We start from the raw sequence: 26,397 nt of genomic DNA, 5'->3' as shown, positions 1-26,397 counted from the left end.
TGTCGAAGGAGCAGATTAGAACAGTTTGTTCTACCCATCATGAAGGTAGCTGAAACAGGTGCTGTGGGGATCTTGGGACTTGGTTAGACATCAAAAAAGCCAGGGACTTTCACTGTATCCTGAACCATCACCAGTTGTATTGACTTTTTGTCTTGCCACTGGACTTCGATGACTCTGGAAGAAAGATTGAAGTCAATGTTTTATGCACATGCCTTCCTTCAAATCCAGTTCATACTCAAGTAAAGACAATCTCCATTATGCCATTAGTCTTCTTTGAAAATGAAGGATGATGAATAACAATTTGGTGACTCAGAATCTCACAGGTAGTTGGTTTATTTTTAGACAAAGAATGACAATATATAGCATGCTTTGGTATTTAAGGGATCTGTTACTTGATAAATATGGATACTCCTTCCTTGGACAGAGCATAGTTTTTTTTTTTAACCCTTACTTTCCATCTTAAAATTAATACTATGTATTGTTTCCAAGATAAGAGCGATGAAGGCTAGGCAATGGGGGTGAAGTGACTTGTGCAGGATCACAGAGCTAGGAAAGTGTCTAAGGACAGATTCAAATCCAGGATCTCATACCTTTAGGACTGGCTCCCAATCTACTGAGTGATCTAGCTGCCACATGTGTAACCTTATGATGCCTTACCTGATAGTCTTTGTGAGTTGCTGCAGAAAAAAAAAATCAATAACTCACAACCAGACTAATAGGTTGCTTGTAAAAGTTTGCAAGGCTAGTTATCATCAGAAAATAGACATGTAATCTATCAGCAGATCTTGGCTGGAAATCTTTCCAGGTTAGTAGGATTCCCAGGAACTTGTGCCCCACTGATATAACCTCTAAAAACAAAAGTCAACATAGTGTGGCATAATGGAAAAACTCTAGAATTTAGTGTCATAGGACCTGAGTTTGAATACTGGTTCTACAATTTATTATCTATGTATTCTTGGGCAAGTAACTTTGTTCTTCTGGGCCTTATATCCTTCTCTATCAAAAGAGGGAGATGGACTGGATAACCTTTTGGGCTACTTTACAGTTTTAGATCTTATGAAAGGACTTGCAGAAGGACTTGTGTGTAGATATATTGCTCTTATTGAGGACATTTTAATTCAAATGTGCAAATGACTGTTTTAAATTGTTTTTCAATGAACAAAAACTTTTCCTTTCCATTCTGCCTCTCCCCATATTGGAAAAAAAACCCTTTGGTCAAATTATTAGTCATCAAAATGGGAGCTAACTGGAACAGTGAGTTCCTTTTTTTTTTTTGAGGGTCTTAGCTTTAATAACTTTTACCAGTGACTCACACGTACCAAAATCAGGCAGAGAAGGGAGAGAAAAAGCACACACTCATACAGAAAAAAATATTGGAGGATGTATCTGGCAAGGAAAGTTGCCTTAGTCCCTTTGCTCTTCCTCATATATGAGATGCCATCACCTCCCTTTGTGCATTGGCTTAATAAGTTCAAATAATAAAAACACAACAAATTCATGTTGATTGATATAGACTAAAGGTACTTCCAGGAAGGTATGGTAATATTGGTACTTGTCTTGGGAGAAGCAATGAATCATAATGAGAAAGAATGCTCAATTTAGAGTCAAAGGACACAGATTCTCAGCTTCGCTTTGCCACTCATTAATGGTAGTCTTGGGCAAGCTGTGAAACATCCCTAGGCTTCAGTTTTTTAATCTTTAAAATGAGGGTTGGGAGTTAATAAACTAGGTGGCTTCTGAGTCACCTTTCAGCTCCAAGATTATGTTCTAATTGTGATAAAGGATGGAAAGGTTTGAAATTTGCAAATTTGTAAATAAATAGGTAATTAGTTATGAAAATCATGATCATCCATTATACTCTTCTTGCTGGTATCCACTGGAACTCTTGATTAAGTAGAGAAGGTGAGAGAGAAGGTGTATTTAGAGAAGGAGAACCCTCTTGAATCTGTCTGAAACCCTGTCTTCTTTGCAAGCTGGTTAAAAAAAATAAAAGGTAAAACATGACAAAAATTATCCTTTCCCAAAGAGACAAATTGGGGCAAAGGCAAAATTTGCCTGCCTCTATTAATTTTAATTTTTTTCAAACTGCAAAATGCATAGCCCTTATTATTATTTTAACTTCTTTCATTTCCATAGTAGGGATATCAATTGGGTAGTCAAAAAGCACTATTTTTTCCCAAGTTATATATGTATTATCAAGCAAAATGTATTTCCATGTTGTTCATTTTTATAAGCAAATAATCTTCTAGAACACAAACCTTAAAACATATGCCCAAATAAACAAGTGATAAATGATATATTTTCATCTCCATTTCTACTCCAACAGTTCTTTCTCTGCAGGTGGATAGTGTTCTTTTTCATAAGTCCCTCAGAATTGTGGATCTTTGTTGTTCGTAGTAAAGTCTATCATATTTGATCATTGCACAATATTGCAGTTACTCTGTATAATGATCTCCTGGTTCTGTTTATTTCACTCTGCAGCAGTTCATGTAAGTTTTTTCAGCTCTTTCTGAAATCATCCTGTTCATCATTCTTTATAACACAATAGTATTCCATCACAATCATATACCACAATTTGTTCAGCTATTCCCCAATTCAGGGACACCCCCCTCATTTTCCAATTCTTTGGCATTTTTTACTTAGAATTTTGCTCCCCAGGACTCTAAATCTCAGCATCCAATTTGTGTGTTTACCTAAGTCCTTATGTAGGGATGATATAAGTTTTGTGTAGTTCCACCCTTTTGCTCTTTTCCTGGTAATGTGATTTGTGTAGGTTGGGGGAGAGCCAGGCAGGAGAGTTTTATTCATGTGACTTTTACTCAGGCTTTTACTTTTGTTCTTTTATTTCTTCTACTTTAAGTGATTGTTAATAAACTTTATAAAATTTAATTTACATTGTTGGCAACCACGAAGAGACAGAATCCTTGACCTTCTTTTAAGATAGCCTTTGAGTAAAGATAGTGAGTAGAATAAAACCATGTTCCCAGGAAAATAGTGAGAGGGCAGAGCTACACAAAACTTTTATCTCTCCTATATAAGGATGTAGGTAAACATGTAGATGGGATGCTGGGATTTAGAATCCTGGAGAGCAAAATTCTAATTATACAGTACCACAAAAAGAGCAGCTATAAATATTTTTGTACAAACAGGTCCTTTCCCATTTTAAAAAATCTCTTTAGGATACAGACCTATTGGTGGTATTACTGGATCAAAAGGTATTCATTCTTTTATAGCCCTTTTGGGTGTAATTCCCAATTGCTCTTTAGTATTGTTAGATCAGTTCACAACTCCACCAGCAATGCATTAGTGTCCCAATTTTGCTACATCCCTTCTAATATCTATCATTTTCCTTTACTGTCATATTGGCCAATCTTATAGATATGAGGTGGTATCTCAGAGTTCTTTTTAATTTGCATTTCTCTAATAAAGAGGGATTTAGAACATTTTTGTATGATTATTGACAGCTTTGATTTCTTTTTCTGAAAACTGCCTATTCATATACCTTGTCCATTTATCAATTGGAGAATGACTTGGATTCTTATAAATTTGACTTAGTTCTTTATGTATTTGAGAAAAGAGACCCTTATCAGAGAAATTTGTTAGAGAATCTTTTCCCCAGTTCAACAAATACTAATTAGGTGCCCATTATTCTAGTCATTAAACATTTATCACATACCTACTTCTTTATGAGCAACTATTGCTATGCCCTCAGGTTGCCTTCCATCTTTTCTATATTATATGTTCTGATTTACATGTATTGTCTCTACTATTAGAATGTAAGCTCTTTGGGGGGAGGGATTTTTTTCTTTTTTCTGTGTATTCCCAGTGCTTGACACATTCGCTTACTATTTGCTGACTCTGCTACTCATAGGTTCCATTTCCTTTTCTTCTCTTTCTCGCTTTTTCATTTCTGTTGATCATCTATCAGGTTCCCATTTTTTCTTTGTTACTTTGCTATTTAATTGTTGTTTCTTTCTTTTTATAGGTCTGACTTACTTTTCTATACTTCCTTTTGTATTCCTATTTACATCTGCTTCCAGCCCTGAATGTCTTCTATGTATTCATTTTCCTTCTTAACAATTACCCTCTTTTGAATTAGAGAGTAAGGTCTTCTAGATGTTCCTGCTTGCAATTTGTGATGAATGCATCAAGCCTTACAATCTCTCTGGCATCTTAATTGAGATTCATTATTATTCAAAATGTTTGACTATACTATCCACACAGGAAAAACCAAGTGGATAAAGGGTACCTATTGTCAAGACAATGATATGAAGTTGGATGGATAGTACATAGAACTGGTTCACTAGTATTTAAATCTTGGATGGATAGTGAGAATGAATAATGAACTGGACCCAGAATTAAAAAGGAAGAAGGGAATGGGCTGAATTACATTTGGAAAACTGAATAGAGCTTTTAATGGCCCTCAATTTTTCTTTGATATAAATACTCATTATATATATATATGTATATATATAACTACTGAATTATATATGTATATAATTCTTCCAGTGATGTTCTATAATACCATGTTATATAATATCCCCAAAGAATAAAGTTGTAGGGCAATAGCATGAATTAAAAAAGAAATATTTAATACATATACCACATTTTTGTATTTTGTATCTTATTCTTTCACACTTATATTTATATTTCATGCAAAGTAAAGGTTAATGAAGAGGTATAAATAATCTACAATATATTATCAATGAAGAATTGCAACAGAGAAATGGTGTTGCCACTATTGGTGTGTTATTGGTATGGCAGGAAGAGGAAGGAGACTGAGAAGATAATTGAACTTTTAGATTTAGAGTCAGAGAGGCTTGAGTTCAGATACCATTTGAGATATTTAATGCTGTTGTGATCTTAAATAAGGGATTACTTCATGCTTGTTGATTGACCAAAACTGATTGACCAAATCTTTAACTTTTGTTCCTCATTTAGAAAGTGAAGGGATTGGACCAACCTATTAGGTCTTTTTCCAGCTTTAAATCTATGATCTTATGGTTATGTAGTAAGAACAGAGGATAAATGGATAACCCATATGTTTCATTGGTGTTCACATAATGTGAAGAGACCTTGAGGAAAGCTCCCAGCACATTGGATGTAGAGGATTTATGGAAGTAAAATGAAAATGGGATGAGAAAGGCACAGTTGGGCTGTAATCTGTACTTATGATGAGAGCCCCCACATCACTTCACTGAAGCAAATTTTGCACTAATATCATTTATATAAGTAGAATTAATATTTACTTTTCTAATTAAATCTTTATGAGAACTAGAAAATTTGTGAGTAAAGGAATAGGGACTAGACCTGTGATTTTTTTTTTTAATACAGGAAAACTCCAAGATGAGGGAATTCTTTTTACAAATGCAGGTTTGTGCCTTCTTTGCAACATCTAGTCTTTGAGAGTTGTGTCAGCAATGGTGTCAAACCTAAATAGGGGAGTTATTGAACTGATTATGAGGATCCTTGTGGGTCACATGATGACTTAGAAAACCACACATATCAAATGTTTCTTTTTTAATTCATACATCAACATAATAAAATCAGCCCTGTTTTAATCTAGTTCAAAGTGAACTTGGGAGTGTTGTGGGTGGCCCATGTTTGACAGCTCTAGGCTAAAGCACTGGGAAGTTAAGTGACTTGCCTAGGGTCATACAGAAAACAGAGATCAGAGGCAAGCTTTGAACCCAGGTTTTCCTAACTTTGAAACTAGTTCTCTACAATGTGGTTGTAGCTCATTGGGGGGGGGACCACTAAAATACCCATTATTTGATAATTATATGCCATTCTTCCTTCCTAAAGAAAGGGTAACATATCACTTGTTTAGTTGTGCTTAGTATAGTTTTTAAAAAATATTTGTCTTTTTCTTGACAAACTAAGATCTGCTTTATGCAACTTGTGACAAGTTTACATATTTTATATGACTTAGTATTGAATTTGGTACCAGCAAAAGACTGAATGTTCATTTCAAGAATCATCCTGCATTTTGTGATTTTTCTAAAGAATAAAGCATTTCCAGGGAAAACAGAGGCCTAAATATGTTTCAGAAAAAGAAAACAAAATTCAAAGGCATCTTCCTTCCTCCCTCCCTTCCTTCTGTATAAATGGAGATTTTGAGCCTTTGGATTTCATCCCCCTGAAGTCCCTTAGTTTTTCCCCAAATTCCTTTTTCCTGCATCCCCACATTTTGTGTGATTGTATTTAAGTGGCTGTAACTCCTCCCTCTTTCTCTTTTTGGACCTGCAACCAGGGTGAATTCAGGCAGTTATTTTGCCCTAGTTATTATTAATACAACTTTTAAAATATAATATGTAGTTATTGATTATTAATTTTAAAACCCACAGTTCCTTCCTTCCTTCTTTCCTTCTTTTCTCTACATTTGGAATCAGAAATATCTAAATTCAAATTCTACCTCACACACTTACTAGTTATGTGACCCTTTCTGATATTAAATATATAATTCTACGGTATGGCTATATTAGACACAGATGATTTCAGGGTATGAGAAGTCCATGTCTCTCCAAAGTCCCACTGCTGCTGCTAATCCTGTTAGAAAAGAGGAGAGGGGAGAACAGAGGGGGTAGGAATATGAAGGAGGAAAGAGAACTTGGAAGACTAAAAGGGGACACTGTGTTTTTTTGTAGGGAAGGAACAAACATCTGCTACTGATACCTCAGGGGCAGCAGCATGGCTGGTAATTCTTGTACAAACATTTCAAGATGGGATAGTGGCATGGGTAGGGAAGGAAGCTACAGGACAGGAAGAAAAAAAAGTAGCTCCCGAGGCATGAGCATAATCTATTAAGTGTTTGAACTGCCCAACATCCCTGGGCCTCAGTTATCTTATCTGTAGAATGAGGGTTTTTATACTGGACAGCATCTGGGATCCCTTTAAGCTCTAGATTTATGAACCCTTGTCTTTATAACAAAGAAAACTCAATCCTAGAGAGATTTAACAAATTAACTTTAATGCCTATTAAGTTAATTAAATTATTAGTTAATTAATTAAATACTTATATTCCAGGTACTGTACTAGTTGCTGGTGATATAAAGCCAAAAATGAAACAGTTCTAGCCCTTGAAAAGCTTGCATTCTTTTGGGATAAGCAATATATATGTTATATAAATACATATATATATATATATAAATAAATGTATATGAGAGATGTTTAAGATAAAAAAGTCAATAGTTTTTTTTGAAGAGCTAGTATTTGCAGCTGGGGGAGATGGATCAAGAAAGAAATCATATAGGAGAGAGACAGACAGACAGACAGAGACAGAAAGAGACATAGACAGAGAGGGAAGGAGAGAGAGATGGAAGGTAATCTAGAAGGGGAAGGGAAAGCAGTGATTGGCAGGGGTGAGGGAACTGGGAAAAAGGCCCATTTCAAGAAGGAGAGTTTGAGATGAAGGAAGTAAGAAAACTAAGATATGGAGATTGAAGAGGGGCAGAGCATTGCAGACATGAGAACCAGGACAAAGGCATGGAGGCTGAAGATGGAGTGCACTGTTCAGAGACTACAAATAGATAAGAGTGTGTAAGAGGGAATAAATAAAGTGTAAGAGGAATATAAAGGTAGGAAGGAATCAGATCATGAAGGGTTTTGAATGCCAGAGTTTATAATTGATCCTGAGTTAATAAGGCATCCCTAGAGCTCATAAAACAGGGTGTCAAAATGGTCAGACCCATACATTAGAAAAATCACTTTGGCAGCTGAGTGGAGAATGGGTTGAATTGGGGAGAGGTCTGAAGCAGGAAGACCAATGAGAAGGCTATGACAGTAGTCTAAATGAGAGAAACTAAGTCTATAGAGGCTGTAGTAATTGAAAGAAGGGAACATTTATGAGAGATATTCTAAAGGTAGAAAGGACAAGGTTTGGCAAGGGATTAGATATATGAGGTGAGAGTGTGAGAAGTCTCAAATGACCCTGAAGTTGTGAGCCTGAATCACTGGACAGATAGTGATACCCTTGACAGACATAGAGAAGTGGAGAGGTCTGGGGGAAATATAATGAGTTCAGGTCTGTTTTGGACATGCCAAGTTCAAGTTTTCTGTGGAACATCCTGTTTGAGATGTCCTAAAGCCAGCTGGAGATGCTTGACCATAGTTCAGGATAGAGTCTAGAGCTGGATATATAGATCTGTGAAGCATTCAAAGACACATACTTGTCATTTGACCTCAGATAAACCATTAAATCAGTGGCTTAGATCATTCTCTAAGATTATCAATTACCCAGCAATTACCCAATCTGCATAGGTAGAATTAATTCTTTATTAGGTTTTCTCCAGGGCAGTGAAATTTCAGTCCAAATCCCTTATACTAGGTATTAGGCTGCAAAAATAGATATGAGCCAGACTCATGCTTACAGTCTCATGGAAGGGAAAGTAATATACATCAATAATTATAACTCTAATACTTATAGAATGTTATATATAATAACTCTAATACTATATAATACAAAGTAGAATGCAATAAGTAAAAAGATCTCTAGGCAAGGCTTCATCTAAGAAGGAAATGCCATTAGGTCTTTTTAAAAATTGTAACTTTTACCTTCCATTTTAGAGTCAATACTGTTTATTGGTTCCAAGGCAGAAGAGTGGAAGGGGCTAGGCAGTGGGGGTTAAGTGCCCAAGGTCACACAGCTAGGAAGTGTCTGAGGCCAAATTTGAACCCAGGTTCTCTGGACTCAAGGCCTAGCACTTTATCCACTGAGCCCCTGAGCTGCCCTTAAGCTAAATCTTGAAGGAAAGGAGGGGCTTTAGTGGATGGAAATAGAAGGGAATCCATTCCAAGGATGAGGAAGACAATTTAACTAACTAATCAACAAGCATGTATTAAACGCCTTCTATATTCCAAGTGGTAGGGACATAATGACAAAAATGAACTAGTTCCTGCCCTCAAGGGGCTTATATTTTATGGTCAGAGATTATATATAAAGAAATACATGTAAAAGATGTATAAAATAGAAAGAAGTTAATCTTTTTTCAAAGGGGTTAACACTAACAGCTAGGGGGAAGGGATTAAGAAAGAATTCATATAGGAGTTAGCATTTGATTTGAGCTTCAATGGAAACTAATGATTCTAAGATGTGATAAAGAAGAACAAAGGCACAGAGAATAGAGGTCAGGTTGAGAATGGCAATATGGAGTAGTAGCCTTGAACATAGTAGGAATTTGATAGACGGTTCTTCAGTTGAACTGATAAATGGAAGATATTGCTGATGCAGAATAAACAAGATATGACATTGAACTTAATGTAACACTGGGCCAATCACTTAACCTCCTTCATCCTCAGTTACTTCATCTTTCAAATGAGGGCATTGGACTATGTGGCCTCTGAGATATCTTCCAATGATTTGATTGGAACATCCATGATTCTGAGATGTGAGGAATCTCAGTGAAAGAAGGGATGGTTTTATAATTTTTTTCTAGTAGGTTTGTCTGGGCAAAGGAGGAATCTTCTGGTAGGAGTTATTTAGAGTTGAGGATTGGCAGGATGGGAATAATGGGAAGTCAATGGAGCAAGGGAATGAGGGACATAAGAGAGAGACTTTACCCTTGAAATAGTAGAGTTAAGACTATATCTAGGCAGGAAAGTAAGAGTAGAACAGAGCTAAATGGAAAAAGTGAGAGACTAAAAGTCATATTGAGAATGAAAAACAGGCATGGGAAAAATAAGGGAGAGGGAGAGGGAGGAGAGGAAATTATCTTTAGAGAGGAATTTCAGCATTGGGAATTTGCTAATGGAATATTTTTGAAAGATGGTGAGGTCTAAGGTGTGACCATCCTGGTTGCCAAAGTAGAGCAGAGGAGGAGGTTACAGGAGTCAAAGAGTTCAAGGAACTAAAGGACAAGATATTAGAGGGGTAATCAAATATATTGCTTCACTTTTTACCATATTTTCAATGAAGAAATGGTAATATTCTTAAACTGTGTCTTTTTTAATCACCAAATTGCCCATTATATTTCTCCACTCTTTCTCTTCCAATTCCAGCAGTGAAAGAAAGGAATCCAAGAGAGTGAGCTTCATCTCCTAAACTTTTTATATGGTTAGAGTTTTTTTTTTTTGATGTAATATAAAATTTTCTTCTTTTCACTTTGTTTGGCTCTAGTCAATTTCTATGACCCTGCTGACCAGCTCTCTCTAAGTTCAGGCTCACCCACATCTTCCAGGCTTCTGCAGGGTTCTGCTTTTCCTTTGGTGGGGAAGGGTCACATTTTATTTTTGAGACTGGAGGGAATGAGAATGGGTTAAGTGAGGAAATTGACAGACTAGGGGGAAGAGTATTTTTGTTTTAATTTATTTAACTTTAATTAAAAAAATTAAGGTATTACTTTTCTGTCCTTTCATCTCCTTACCCCATTAAAGAAAAAATACTACTTATAAAAATATGCATAGTCAAGCAAAACAAATTCTTGCATCAGCCATGTCTAAAAATATGTCTCTTTCTGCACCCTGTGTCCTTTCATCATTCACTTTTGTGTAGAGATGGCTAGCATGCTTTATCACCAGCCCTCTGGAATCATGATTGGTCATTGCATTCATCAGAGAGGTATGAAGCCTTTCAAAAGTTTTCATTGTATAAATTGTTCTGGTTCTACTCATTTCACTCTGTATCCATTAATACACGTGTTCCCAGGTTTTGCTGAAATTATCCCGTTTGTCAGAGAAAGAGTATTGAAGAATTACATTGGATATTTATAATCTTATTTATAATCTTCCTTGTAGAGTAGAGTAAGAGGTCATTTGCTGTCTTTGGGAGCTTGAAGAAAGAAGGGAAAATTGACTCCCTTTATGTTCTAATTCCCTGCCCCATTTTCTAATTTGTCTTTTAGTAGTCCTCAGAGGGTTTCCTTTCCTCCCTTCCCTTTCCCCTTCCCTATCCCCTTTTCTTCCTTCCTTCCTTCCTTCCTTCCTTCCTTCCTTCCTTCCTTCCTTCCTTCCTTCCTTCCTTCCTTCCTTCCTTCCTTCCTTCCTTCCTTCCTTCCTTCCTTCCTTCCTTCCTTCCTTCCTTCCTTCCTTCCTTCCTTCCTTCTTTCCTTCCTTCCTTCCTTCCTTCCTTCCTTCCTTCCTTCCTTCCTTCCTTCCTTCCTTCCTTCCTTCCTTCCTTCCTTCCTTCCTTCCTTCCTTCCTTCCTTCCTTCCTTCCTTCCTTCCTTCCTTCCTTCCTTCCTTCCTTCCTTCTGACTGCAATAGGAATAGAATCAGGATTAGCAGGTAATAGGGTCAGTCATACTTTTTCATTGAGGAGGAAGATATTAAGAGTTTGCCTTTGGACCTTAAGTAGCGCCACTCTCCTTACTCTTGTGGCATTTTATTTTGGCTGAACCCTATAGAAACTTTTGGAATTGCAGTGCTTCTCCCAAGGAGAGATGACTTGGCCTGCAAACACTCCTCTGAACTGAACAGTCTTCTTTGGCCAGCCCTGCAGTTTTGTCCTTGTCTAGAACCACACCCTTGGGGAAAGGCCAGAAATGGATTGGCCTCCAGGGCCTGGAGGAGCTAAGGGACGTGTTCACGGCTGTATTCTCTTCCATGTCAGAGTTTGCTTGCGACAATAAAAATGATCAAATAAGCCTGTTTTTTATATTCCTGTTGGCAGAGATTCCATATCATGTTGTTTTTGCCCAAAGCACATTTTTTATGACCAAACTTGAAGCCTGAGAAATTGGGGCTTGGGTTAAGAGAACGAATAAGCTTTTAGAGGAGCTGTCTACTATGCTGCTAAGTCATTGGTTTTGTTAGTGACATCCAATTTTACCATTTTGAGGCAAAAAAGGGGAAGTTCTAGCAAAGGCAGCAATGAGAATTTTTAGTTTTTTTTTGGGGGGGGGAGGGGAGCAGGAGGGGAAGATAAACAAATTCAGAAATCTTGAAATTTAGATAAAGACTTCTGCCTTCCCAGCATAATTATCTGAACAACTGCCCAAATTTGTCATCCCTGAATTGTCTTGTTCTGTTGTCAGTGATCAAAACTCTTGGGGCACAGAAGTTTCTCTTAATACGAAAACTTTACTTATACCAGGTTCTTTACTTATCCTTTTGCCCACTTCATGCTCTACTTTAGTAATAGCTTCTTTGAAAATTTTCAGTGAGCCTGTGAACATCTCCTCTGTAATTATTAATAGCAGTGGGAAGGTAGGGTCAAGATCATCAACAACACTCTGAGGCCTTTGCCTCTCTGAATGTTGGCCTCAGTGAACCTGGATATTCAGTTCTTGCCCATAGGCAACTAACACAAGAGGCATCTGTACCAACAAACCAATTTAATAGCTTGCAATGGGAAATATCACTTCCCTGCAGGGAAATCTACTTGGGAGACCAAATTAAGATCAGGTGGCTGGTTGGCACAAGGCCCAGATTTTCTGTTGGCTAATCCAAACTCTATCTCCCCATAACCACTTCTGAAGATTCACTGTCCACTTTCTTTCTCAAGCCCACTCTCCCACCCTCTTAAGGTTTCAAGCTGCTCTATTTTTCTTGTTCCATCAGTCTTTACATCAGAAAGTTTCTGGGTTGAGTTAGGAAGAGTTTTCCTAGGTACCCTTTTAAAAAATGCTCTTGTCCTTGAACTCTGAGTGTTTCAACCAAAGAGGATATGCTTTTACTCACTATAACATAACTTTATCTCTGCTTTCTGTTTCTCAATGTCTCCAGCTCTGACTTTTTCCCTTCACCTGAATCCAATTGTTTGCAACATAAATTTGTGTTAATCTAATGCGATATTTACATTAGAAAAGAGGCCACACAGGTTTCCAACTAGCTAAAAATCAACTTTACTTTGGTTTTAATGTACTTTTGTCTAATGGAATAATGGAATAAATATGATGCTTTTATATTCAGGTGGGCATGAGATTAAAGGACTGGCAAATCTGTCCCATTAAGTTTGAAGGAGACTTCATGGCACCTTTGAGAAAAATGTTCATCATCAGAGCTATGAATCTAATTAAGATATAAAAATATAACTTCATATCTGAAATAAATCTCCAGACATTCTTATCCATATGTTCCAAATAAGCCTCAAGTTTACCCAGCTTAGAAATATGGTAGTGTATGTAAGAACCAATTTTATGCTCTCTGTTTGTATCCTGAAGCAATTTTGTTCTGTGATAACAAGGGTGAACACAAAGCCACAAAGTCCTTTGGATGGTTTCAACATGGTATTCCTGAAATGTTAACTGCTGTGAAATTAAAAGTATGGTATTAGAGGATAAATGCCCAAATGTCATAGAATAGGCTTTTTCTTTTGTTGTGATGAGCTTTAGATAGAAAGCTTTTTCTGGAATCAGGAAGATTTGAGTTCAAGTCCAAACTCTGCCACATTTCTGACTGTGTGACCCTGGGCAAGTGACTTAATCTTTAAGTACCCTCAGCAGCTTTTTAAGACTATAAATTGCAGAACCATACTAATTTACTTTGGGAAAGGGAGTTTCTTCATTACAAGTTCTCTACACTAGTGAAATAATAGGTCTGGACCATATACTGAATGGAGGAGTTAAAACATGCCATTTTTGTGAAGCAGTGTTTTTGGAACAAAGGATGCTTATTTGGAGGTAGAGGCCCTGGGTGCTGGGTTGTAAATTAATGTCTTTTGCCTTTACTACCTGTGTGCCTTTGGGCAAGATATGTGACCTCTCTGGATCTCAGTTTCCTTATCTGCATAAATGAGGAGGGGAAGTTGGACTAAAGATCTCAGAGGTTTCTTTCAATTCTAACTATATTATTCTAACATCTTTTAAACTAAAAAGAGACTTACAAAGGCTTAAAAATTACCAACTTTTTTTTCTTTTTAAGGAATCAGTTATCTGTGTCTTGATAGGCAAGGGATATATGATTTTTAGAAACACATATAGCTCTAAATTTGATATCTGTACTATGGATAGTGCAGAAAACTCCTTGAAAAAGATTAAATGAATGAAAGTTCTTCTTTATAGCTAGAATAATAGCTGGAAGAGCCCTAAGGGGCCTCCTTTTGCAGATCAGGACACTGAGACCCTGGAAGGTTCAGTGATTGTCCAAAGATATACAGGCAGCAAGTGGTGGTGCTGGGATTGCAACCCAGTTCTGACTCCAAAACCAACAGTTTTCCTACCTTCCGCAATTCTATAAATGTAATTCCCAGTTGACTTAGACAGAAGGAAAATGGTATTATATATTAGAAACAGTGTGGTAATACAGGGCTATGCACTGGTAAAGAACGTTTTAAGTGAGTCATAAAAGGTTTGTTTTTTATTTTACAGGGGTTGTTGCCTGTGAGCCTCCTAACAACAAATTAGATAAATTCACAGGAGATCTCTCTTGGAAAGATAACAAGTACCCACTCAACAATGAGAAGATAATTCTGAGAGGCTGCGTATTGAGAAACACCAGCTGGTGCTTTGGAATGGTTATTTTTGCAGGTACAGCTCTCCGTTTTCCTAGTTTTCTATATCTGTACTCTTCCCTGAAATACATAGCAGCACATTCTAGCCATCATCCTGTTAATAAGCCCGTTTGTTTGGATGAGTGCAACACTTCTCGACCCTTCCTCCTCTTCAGAAAATCCTGCTCTGTAAGAGATTTCATACTATAAATTTCAATGAAGAGTCTTGATTGTCTGCTGTTTGCCTAGTTCTCCTGGCTCCAACATGTTCAATCTTAGAAACTTTCTAGGATGTTTAAGTCTGATTAAGCTATAGGTTACATATATACACCGTGCTATTTTTCTTGCTTTGTTTCCTTATTGAAAGACTGACCCTGATTATTTTTATATGTAACTCTTATTTCTGAGACTCTCATGACAAAACAGAGGAAGTTCATACTATGGGGATATTAATTCTTCTGGCTCTTAGCCTTGAACCATAAAACCTGAGGAAATGTATACATGCTACCTGCAAGGGAACTGAGATTGCTTCCTGACTTGTGTAAACTGCACATGGTTTACATTGTTACAGAGAAAGCATTAGTAAAAGAAAGAAAACAAATTAGGGCCCAATATAGAGCTATGAAGGAACATATTCAGAGTCACTTAAAATGCAAAATATGAGGGCTTCTCAGGAATCTTTTCCCTAGCACCATGTTCATTCTTCCAAGTCTTATCCTTCTTTGGCTACTTTCTGTCGTGCTTGTCTCCCCAAAAGAATCAATCAATCAATAAACAAACATTTATTAAGTACCTACAATGTATCAGGCACAGTCCTAAGCCCTGAAAATATACAAAGATATATACAAAGATATACAAAAAAGACAAAAGTAATCCCTGCCTTCAAGGAGTTTACAATCAAATATGGAAGCTAGCATGCAAGTGTATCTATACAAAGCAAGCTATATACAAGGTAAATAGAGATTGTTTCATTCTTTCCCAGTTCCTTGTACAGAGTAGGTATTTGTTAAATGTTTATTTTTTAAACCCTTACCTTCCATATTAGAATGTATATTGTGTATTAGTTCCAAGGTAGAAGAATGGTAATGACTAGGCAATGGGGATTAAGTGACTTGCCCAGGATTACCCAGCTAGGAAGTGTCTGAGGCCAGATTTGAATCCAGGATCTCCTATCTTCAGGTTTGGCTCTCAATCCATTGAGCACCTAATTGCTCCTGTTTGTTGATTATTAATCAAGGATGTGAGTGTGGGGAGACAATGTGTGGCTTTTTTAATTCTCTCTAGTCTTTTATAGTATACATGATTTGTTACAGCTCATAGTCTGGACAGTTTTCTCACAAGGATCATAGATTAAGAGCTGGAAATGTATTTAGAGGTCATTGAATTCAATCTCTTCTTTTTACAGATGAGGAAACTGAGGCTTAGAGAGGGTAGGAAACTTGTTCATGGTCACACAACTAGACAGTGTCTGTCCAAGGCATGATTTGGATCCAGTGCTTCCTAAGCCCAAATTCAGTCCTCTATCCTTTGTATCAACCTGTCTCCCCAGTGGCTACTCAGGGATAGCAAGAGACAAAACTGGAAGATTGGAAATAGAGATCATCTAGTTCAGCTCTCTCATTTTCCAGTTGAAATCAAGATCCAGAGTCATGTAAGCTTCCTGAGCTAATATAGACAGCAAGCAACTGATCTGGGCTGTGTATTTGTGTCTTGATTCCAAACCTTCTACTCTTTCCACTACATCATGGTGCCTCTTGAGAGTTCTTCAGTCTTTTGCTGCCATCTCTCTCGTGCAAGATTAGGGCAAAACCTCTTGAGTCTTTCCCCTCTCTCCCTGTGTGCCACCACTCCCCTCTTCCCAACTTAATTGCCTTCTTTTTTTTTTTTGTTCCAAAATCCACCAGTTATTGCTTTCATCCATCATCATGGATACCTTCAGATAGTCACCATTTGTCACTCTTCATCACTCAACCCTCCACCATATATATGACATGCTAACCAAGCAAACCTTCTTTTCAGAATAGAGTTTTTGGGAGCAGTGGAGAATGGGAAGAGACAGAATTAAAAGGAGGGCTTTACCCCTTTCCCCCACAGCTGCCTAGCATTTAAAGTCTAGTGAACAAAGGGTCAGGGGGTCTTTTTCTGAATATTTTTATTGAGGGCTCGTAATTTTCTGTTCTGTCTAGACTCTGTAGTTCATCTTAACATTTGGGTATGTCATAAATTTGATTGTGCTAGAAAGAGAAGGGACAGTCTATTCTTTTGCCTGTTCCCCACCCCCCACCCCAAAACATACACACATTGTCTTTGTGATTAGAGCTATGCTGTGTTGTTAAGAAAAAATACAATAGAACCTGGTTATGAAACTTTGTGAAAAACCTTCATACTTTCGGTTGATAGCATAACATTTTTAGCCTGCTGATATCAAATAAAGATGTTTTTTCAGTTAATGAACTATTTGAGCAATAAAAATATGAATGCTTTGGTTAAATAACTACCATCATCAACAACAAAAAATTTCATTAGAGACTCTGAAGTGTTCCAAACCTAGGAAATTCCTAATTTTTACTAAATAGTCTCAGCTGTGTCTGTTAGGGAAAAAATCTTGCTATTTGGGGCATTGCCATTTTAAGGTCATGGGAAATCCCTAGAAATAGGACAATATATGAGTGATATCTGGGGACTCCTGGCCCCATGATTCTCCAGATCAGATATCTTTATACTTTTGTCAAGGAAATTAGCCCATGATCAGATATTTCCTTCTTTTTATCTGTTAGGAATTTTTTTGCTCAACTTGAATGCTGTGGCTGCCTATCAACTTACATTTGACTCATAAGACATTTTAATACATATGTATATATTAAGATACATATTTATGTGTGTATTTGTTTATATATACATGTCTTTTGTTTATTCAACACTTTCATTTTGAAATATATTTCTTCTCCTTCCCTGACCCCTCAAAGCCATTCTGTAAAACAAAGAGAATAAATAAAAAAAAAGAGGAAAAATGTAGGTCAATAAAACTTACTAACAAGTCAGTCAAATCTGGTATTATATGCAGAATTCCACATATGTAGTCCCCTTCACTGCAAAGAAGGATGCAGGGGATAAGAGAGGTGACTGAGTGGTCATTTCATCCATCCTTTCTCTTTTTTATTTTTCTGTTTCATGCACAAGGGAACTCAGGCCAAGTCTGACTGATACCCTCCTACTGTGTGACCCTTTAAAGCTCTATCCATGATCAAAGACATTTTAATTACTTAGCCTCACACCTACAGTCAAACTGGACTACCAAACATTCTTAGCATTCAATCTTTTTTTCCCCTCTGTGTCATTTCATTCACTAATCTCTCATTCCTAGAGAACACTGCTCTTCTTAGTCTTTCCAGAATTCTTATATTCTTTAAGGTGATATTGAATAAGTAACACATTATCTAAAATTCACACATTATCTTGGTTTTGTTTTTAAACTCCAAGTATCTAGCATATATGTTACCCAGAGTAGGAACAGGAATCCCTTCTCCCAGCTTTGCTTGAACAGTTCTAGTAACAAGGAGCTCACTACCTCCTGAGGAAGCTCATTTTGCTTTTTGACCACTGTCGCCAAGCAGTTTTCCTTTAAATCGAGATAAAACATGTCTGTCAACAACTTCTGTGTACTGCTTCTAGATTTATCATATGGAGCCAAGCAAAACAAATCAAATTCATCTTTCATTTGACAGCCCTTCAAACACTTGGAGACAGCTCATGACCTTCTCATTCTTCTCTTCTCCAACATAAACATTTTGAGGTTCCTTCAGCTGATCTTTGTATGAGTAATTTTAAATACCCTTTCTGGAAAAGAAATGAGGTTAGTCTGTGGTCTTGATGAACCTATACTAATTCTAGTGAATACTGGTCCCTTTCCTAAGTGCTTATAAGATGTCTCTTTTGTCAAGAATTGAAGAGAATTGTCATTCTCTATAGTTTTTCAAATGACACTCAGAGTGACTCAGCAATCATGTCTGAAAATTTTTCCAAGACTTTGGAATATAGCTTAACTGCTCTAGGTAACTTGAATTCTGGAAGGACATTTAGCTGTGTTTGCATCTTGTGTTTCATTTCTCTGATAACTATTTTTATTCTATACTTTTAAGTCTAAAATGGAAAGAAAATTTAGTTTAGTTAGGAAATTTAGTTCAGATAATTGTGCTTTCTTCCCTCACCCATTATCCATTATCATCTTTCAATTTCACTCCATATTGAGGTCTCTTATTCCTATTCCCTTGTTCTTCTCCACAACATAATTTTTAAAAGTTTTCTGTTTTAATCTAGCATATATTATAGGACTCAGTTTAATTGGGAGCTTTAACATTCCTGACATTCTTTTGGGACCTCTGGAAGTTCAAATACACTTTCATGCACTTGTTTTTTCCCCTCCCAGATTGATGCTTGATATTCTCATTTGTTTGTTTTCTTCCACATATTTTGTTTATAAAATCACAGGTCCAGCTCTTTTAGTCATGATTTCATTGAGTTCTATTATGAAACACATCAGTAATGCAGTAAATATAGAAATTAAAGCAGCAGCAGTTATTTTGCCATATTGATCAGACCTATCCATGAACTATGATTTTTCCTTCAGTTATTTAGACTTTTATTTCTATTAAATGAAATTTTATAATTATTGTTATATAGTTCACATCCATACCTAGGTAATTTTAATTGTCATTTACTTAATTTTTGCCTCTATTACAAATGGAGTTTATTTTTAACATAACATTTTCTTGATCTTTGTCATCAGTATATCAGTATACAAATTATTTTTACAGATTTAACTTATATTGGGCAACTTGGCTGACATCATTTATTAACCCAATTTTTGTTGAGAATGTTTCTAGGGAAACATTCAGATCATCTGCTAGTAATAATGGTATTTGATCTCTTTATTGACTATGTTAATCTCATTAATTATTTTTTGTCACCATAATTGCTAGTAGTTCTCACACTATGCCTAAAAGCAGTGGTGAGAGTGTCTATCCTTGTTTGTGCCCATTTTTTCTTAGTAGGAATGTTTCTAATAATTTTCCAGTCGATGTCAGATTTCATGAAGATACTTTTAATTAGACGAATAAAAAAAATCCCTCCAGTCTTTTTTTTTCATGAATGAATCCTTTTTATTGAAGGCTTCTGCATTTGTTAATACAATAATGTGATTTTATATTTTCTAATCAATATGATATAAATATTATTTTCCCCAAAATGAAGCATCTTGATATTCCTTGCATAAATCCTACTTGGGCATGATGAATGATAGTTTTAATGTGTTGGGTTTTTTTTTATTAATTTGCTAAGGTTTTTAGTGATTTTCCTCTATATTCATTAGTGAGATTCATTCTTTGTTTGTTTGTTTGTTTCTTTTTTATTTACCTAATAAAAAGAATTGTATATCATCCAGTATTTCTCTATAGTTAGAAGTAGTCTGTATAGTGCAAGTTTCAAATAAGGTAACATATGAAAAGCATTTTGCAGAACTTAAAGCTCTTTGTAAATGTTAACTATTAATATGGGTATTATTTTTACCTTGAAATTTGAAAATTTTATCTATAAACTAATGTTGTCCTACATGTTGTTTTTTTAAAATATGAATTTGCCAAATTCTCTCTACAGCCACACCAGTCTCTTTAATACTATTTCCCCACCTCTTTCAGAAGAATTTGTGTTAATATCATCAAAATTTCATTCTTCAGGGCTTCCCATGTTTTTTGACTTCTTATCCTTTCTTTGAACTCTTAATCTGTTTCCTCAGATTCTTTGGATGCCCCATCAGAATATATTATAATGTCCTCCTCTTTTACTAGTTAGGCAAAGGATAGCATTTACTTATATGAATTCTCTAACTTTTGAAGAATGAAATTATCCTTCAGGAAAATAATCCATTTTTCAGCTTTATAGACAAACTTCTGGCAGAGACCTGGATTCCTAATTTTTAAGTTATATTCTTTCAGTAAAAATATTTTGGATAAATATATTAGCATGTTTCTTATAATAACCAGTTTAAAGTTGTTACTTCAATTTTTTCAGGTCCTGACACTAAACTAATGCAGAATAGTGGTAAGACTAAATTTAAAAGGACAAGTATTGACCGACTAATGAATACTCTAGTATTGTGGGTAAGTTACTATAACAAAGTTAAGTTATATTGCTAAATATTAAAATTATAATATACTCTATTAATTTATAGAAATCCTGTTTAAAATCTAGAGACTTCTCTGAGAGCAGGGGTTTAGAATTTGTGGAAACAAAAATTCTGTGTTTTATATCCTACAATAAATTAAGAAAAAAAGATTATGGAATTTGTTACAATGATGAGCAATAGAAGGTTGGTTGGGAGAGGCTTCAAGAGTTGTTTGTTTGTTTTTAACCTCTATATTCCAGCATGATTTTAGAAAAGCAGACCAAAGATCTGAAAGCTCTTTTGTGCCTTTCCTGTCTCTTTGTTTTAAGAATTCCCTTCCCTTGGCTACCCACCCTTCAAAACCCCTCAGGTAAAGTCTCTCTTCTTCCAAGAAGCTTTCCTAGAATACTGCAATTCACATAGGTATTTCTTGATGCCATTATATTATAAACTCTTCGAGGTCAGGGACTACCTTTCTTTTTATTTATAGCCCCAGCACTTAGCAAGATTCCTGGAACTTAGTAGATGCTTAATATTGGTTTTTAATTTATTGAATTAAGTCATTCTTTAAACTGATAGCAACTTATTGTTTAGGACCATTGTTTGGTACTCAAAAACTTGACTTAGCCAACATTGCTAATTGGTTTTATGAAAAATAACTTTATGAGAAACCACATAAGAGGAAATCATTCCACAGAAATACAGAAGAGCATCCCACAGAGAGAGATAGGTCCTATGAAGTCATGTCAGGCCTCAAGGAACAGGAAAATAGCTACCCTTACTGGGGATTCAAGCTACAACAGCCAAGGCATAGAGCCCAAGAACATGATAGTGAAGTTTGAGCTACATGAGATTTTGCTGCATGCATGTTTTGTTAGATACAAATAGAAATTATGTAGAGTATGTCTTCTGTTATAATATATCTGATATCTTTTGTATTATTTTTTTAAACCCTTACCTCCCATCTTGGAATTAATACTGTGTACTGGTTCTAAGGCAGAAGAGCAGTAAAGGCTGGGCAATTGGGGTTAAGTGACTTGCCTAGGGTCATATAGCTAGGAAGTGTCTGAGGCCAGATTTCTACCTAAGACCTCCCATCTCTAGGCCTGACTCTCAATCCACTGAGCCACCCAGCTGCCCCCAACTCTATTGTTAATGTTCCATGTCATTTTGTTGTCTTGTGTTAAAAGCTGGACTATAATTTTCTTAAGGATCTATGCTTTGGGTTCTACATTCCCCACAACACCTAGCACAATACCTTACACAGAGAAGACACTCAAAAAATATCTTTTGGAAAAAAAAAAGAAATATCTTTTCAATGGTGGGTATATGAAATCAGAGCAAAAAGCTCAGTAAAAGCAGAGCAGATACTCCTTTGGACTAGTCTGAGTCCCCCCCTCCCCTAAGGCATGGATGAAGGGATGTAAAATGTGTAATTTACTTTTGATCTCAAGCTATCATCTACAATTGATTTCATTAGTTTAATATTCACATTATTATTATTATTAATTCATATTCCTGCAAGACATTACAATTTAAAAATAATTTTAGAAAGACTGCCCCTGATTTCTTCAGAGAGAGAGAGAGAGAGAGAGAGAGAGAGAGAGAGAGAGAGCCTTTAACAGGCATTGTTTTTTTTTTTAATACCAAGTAGATTTTGGTCATCACAAGTGGAGGGAGTATTAGGCTCCAACCCCCAAAAGAAAAGTGATTCATTTTAAAGTAGTGGCTTTCCTTCCTTCTGATTCTTGATTGTCTTTACCAGACTGATAGGGGAAGGAAATAATAATAATAATACATTTTTATAGTACTTTAAGTTTATAAAATTACAAAAGATCACGTCACACACAGAGCAGGTATTAGATAAGCAAACAGTATCTGTGTGATTGGAGGGCATTTCCAAATCAGGAAGATCATAATTCAATTTGAGTATTTGAGCACTGGAGCTAGTAAGGTTTGGAGACAGAATTTGAATCCAGATTATCTTTGTTCTAAGTCCAGAAATTTATCCTTTTTAAGAGTATCTTATACCAAGCAAGGAGTAATTCAAATTTTTCAAAAATGACGAAAACAAAAAATACATGTTTTCAGAACTTTGATAACCAATCGCAACTATGTTAACAAACTAAGAAGACTTGTGATATAGATATCTTTCTACTTTAAAGTAAAACACAACTTTTTGTGTAGTTAAATCAAATCCCTTGACTTATAACCCCTGCTTACATAGTCTTTCAGTGATGAAATGGAAAAGTTATTTAAATATGCATTTTTCCATAAAAGAAAGAAGATAAGCCTTTAGATTAGTCATGCTTAGTTCCCAAGATTCTCCCTAATTGTTGGAACTGATTATCACATTAAACATAAACTCAGAAACAAAGTTCATACTAGCATCTTTTAAAGGACATAGCAACACTGTTAAACTGAATAGATTATGACTTTGGATGCTCAGAAAAATTAGGAAAGAACAAACATTTTAGATGACAGAATCATGATGGTAGACAGTCTTGGTAAGGCTAAGACATTGGGTCAAATCGACTAAGATAAAATTCACTAGCAATAAATTTAAAGTCTTATACTCGGGTTAAAAAATCAACCTTACATATACAAGGTGAGAGAAGCCCGGATAGAAGGCAGTTCATTTGAATACAGTTTTATTGGCATCCAAGTTCAAAGTGGGTCAACACTGTGATATGGCAGCCAAACAAAGTTAATGTGATCTTTGGCTGTTTTAAGAGAGTCACAGTGTCCAGAATGAAGGAAGTAATATGTGCTCTGCCCTTGTCTACACTGGATTATTGTGTTCAATTCTGGATGTCATGTTTTAGGAGGGACATTGACATACTGCAGATCATCTGGGAGTGACCAAGATCGTCAAGGGCCATAAAGTCATGCCATGTGAGGATTAACTGAAGAAATTTGGCATGTTTAGCTTAGAGAAGAAAAAACGTGGGGGTAGATAGGTACAGGTTATATGGCTTCAAGTATTTGAAAGGTATCATATGGAAGGGACTTGTTTTGCTTCTCCAAAGAGAATAATATTAGGAACAATGGATGAAAAGTAGAGAGAGACAGATTTAAGCTCAATATAAGGAAATGCTTAGCTTTTGGAACTATCCTAAAAGTGGGTTTGGTTGCCTTAGGAAATAGAAGTTTTCTTAGCAGTGGAGGTATTCAAACAGAAACTGAATGACTGCTTGTTGGCTATGTTACAGACTGAAATGTTGTTCTGGCACAGGTCAGACTAGATGATTTCAGGTCCCTTTCATCTCTGAGATTCTGTAATTTTTTTTTTTTACTTAATAGACTATTTCTTGGGAATGACAAAGATCAGTCAATTTCTTTCTTTAAGTAACATGGATCCCTAATGTTTTCTAATATTGTTTCATACTTATATCTCGTACACTACAGACTGTTTACAAATGTTCACAAGAACTGACCCTGAATTTCCCTTACTGTATACACGTCCTATTTCATATTTGGAAAAATGCCAATTTGAAGATATGCATGTATTTCTGAAAATGATGACAAGGGTTCTGCCAAATACTGAGTACTATTTAGGGTCATTAAAAACCATTAAGTTTATTAGCTTTGGCTAAAGATAAGCAGAATAAATCATCTGCTGCCCAAATGGGAAGTAACTTATTTTTTTCTGTCTTTCACAGCCATCAGAACTAGTTTTACAAAGAAGCAAAAAATCTCACAAGTACCTCTAAATAATTTATTATTTTATTTTCTTTATCTTTTGTACAAATCCATATGTAAAGTGACAGTGATTATGAAGGATTGGAATTTAAGAAGATCTGGAAGGTCCAAGCTGTGCCAATTGGCACAATACATTTTTTTTATTTCCACAAAGAAAATGGAGGATATAGTAGGATGAAAAAGTAAAAAAAAAAATGCCTCAATTGATTCACTTGGTCCTTATAATGTTAAACCTTCTTTTAAATTAAAGTAACTTTCATTAACGTCAGATGAGAGGCACAACTAATTTGGCCTTAATGTGACTTAGTGGAGATTGCTAGATTGGGAAGCAGGAAAGCTTGAGTTCAAACCCTGCCTCTCTCACTTTTTAGCTGGGTGCCCTGAACAAATTGTTTAATCTTTCTGAGCCTCAGGCAACTTTCTAAGACTGTAGATTTATAGCATAGGATCTTAATTTATTGCCATTTGTGATGAGTACTGTACATCACTGTCTATATCTTTATGTCTTTGTCTATATTTTATAGCCAGTGCTTCCTATTGGCTATAGATTATAGATTTAGAGCTGGAAGGGGACTTGGGGGTAATTTGGTACAATTGCTCCCACTTTTTTTTTACATATAAGGAAACATGTTCCTAGAGATTAAGAAATTTGCTCATGCTTATGTAGTAAATACCAGGGTTGGGATTTGGACTCATGGCTTGGGTTTTTGAAGGCTGTGCCAGCATTATAATCTGTATAGGTAGATGGAGTATGTGCAATGATGAGGTCACCAGTCCCTAAAGTATTTATATGAGAAATGATTTTTAAAAAATTGTTTGAAAGACACTGATTGACTATAACACGGTCTGACATGACTTTTCAAAAACCCCTTTTCTCCTCTGCTTTAAGAACAAAGGTCAAAGACCTTATTTTTTCCCTATAAGAAGATAAACTTTTACGAGGAGAGATTATTTCATTCATTGTATTTGTGTTCCTAGTATTTAACATAGGGTTGGCACATGGCAGGTATTTAATAAATCCTTGTGGATTAAATGCTTGATTCAGAGACATATAATTCAGATTTAGGTAATGTTATTTTAGTTATCCATTCTTCCATAGATCTTAAAACAAAAGCAAATAGATTTGTTTTTTCACCCTAAGTTTCAGCTTTATAATTCTTGTGGATTACCCTTTATTAAGAATTTTATTTGGCTTTTAGTCAAAGTTCTTCCTCAATGTGAGAATACTATATTCTGTCACTCATATTACACATCTCTGTTTTTATTTCCTTTTGCACCAAACATTTTTCTAGATTTGAACTTACCTGGCCTTTAAAATAGGGGAGAAGCTTCTTTTATTTCATTTTTGAGCCTACTCAAATGTGGATTATTCCCACTGTCATCAGTATTAAACTTTAACAGATGGTGAAGTAAACATACTATTCATTATTAGCCAAGTCATTATTACTGCTAAGTAAAACAGCAAGAATTATTTTTAATCAGCTTGGGTTTTAAATGATAATTTTAAGAGGTTTTTTATTTTTGGAGGTTGTTGGGAGGATATCAAATGAGGATGGGGTTGAGTTTAGCTCTTGTAATCCTGAAAATGACCAAGAATTTAAGTTCAAGTAACCATAACCAGTCTGCTATTCTAATTTCAGATCTTTGGGTTTCTGGTATGTATGGGAATTATTCTCGCAATAGGAAATTCAATCTGGGAACACCAAGTTGGGGACTATTTCCGAGCATTCCTTTTTCAAGATGAAGTAGTGAAGAATTCCATTTTCTCAGGATTTCTTACGTTTTGGTCGTACATTATTATTCTGAATACTGTCGTGCCCATTTCCTTATATGTGAGGTAAGAGGTCTTGTCCCTTTCATAATGTGAAAAAAATGTCTATAAGTTTTATAAAAGCATTTTGTTTATTTTTAAAAATTATGATATCTGCTTTGACTTGCAACATCGGTTACAAACGAGGCAGCTAAGTTTTTGAATCTGATTAAGTTTTATTTTCAAATTGTAAGATACATTTAGTCCTTCTCTTGATTCTGTTTTTAAAATTAATTTTCATTTAAAGATATCAGTGTCAGAATAAACTTGAATATCTAAATCAATGAGAAAGAGGCATAATCTAAATGTTAGAAGAAATTCTAGGTACCCTGGATTGATCTATTGGGATTGGTCTCATTCT

At 35.6% G+C, this 26,397-nt stretch overlaps 1 protein-coding gene across 6 annotated transcripts in view; it reads left to right on the top strand.

Moving 5' to 3' along the window:
• Positions 1-26,397, top strand: part of ATP8B4 (ATPase phospholipid transporting 8B4 (putative)) — a 384,379-nt gene that overhangs the window by 236,775 nt on the left and 121,207 nt on the right. For all 6 annotated transcript variants that reach the window (XM_056810175.1, XM_056810180.1, XM_056810178.1 and 3 more), the window contains 3 exons: positions 14,243-14,401; positions 20,431-20,519; positions 25,867-26,063. In XM_056810175.1, coding sequence (XP_056666153.1) covers positions 14,243-14,401; positions 20,431-20,519; positions 25,867-26,063 — 445 coding nt within the window. The remainder of the gene's footprint in view (positions 1-14,242; positions 14,402-20,430; positions 20,520-25,866; positions 26,064-26,397) is intronic.

This window comes from Monodelphis domestica, chromosome 1 (assembly GCF_027887165.1).
Source record: "Monodelphis domestica isolate mMonDom1 chromosome 1, mMonDom1.pri, whole genome shotgun sequence".
Taxonomy (NCBI): domain Eukaryota; kingdom Metazoa; phylum Chordata; class Mammalia; order Didelphimorphia; family Didelphidae; genus Monodelphis; species Monodelphis domestica.
Note: the sequence above shows the minus strand (reverse complement) of the source record. Positions and strands in the feature narration are given on the sequence as shown.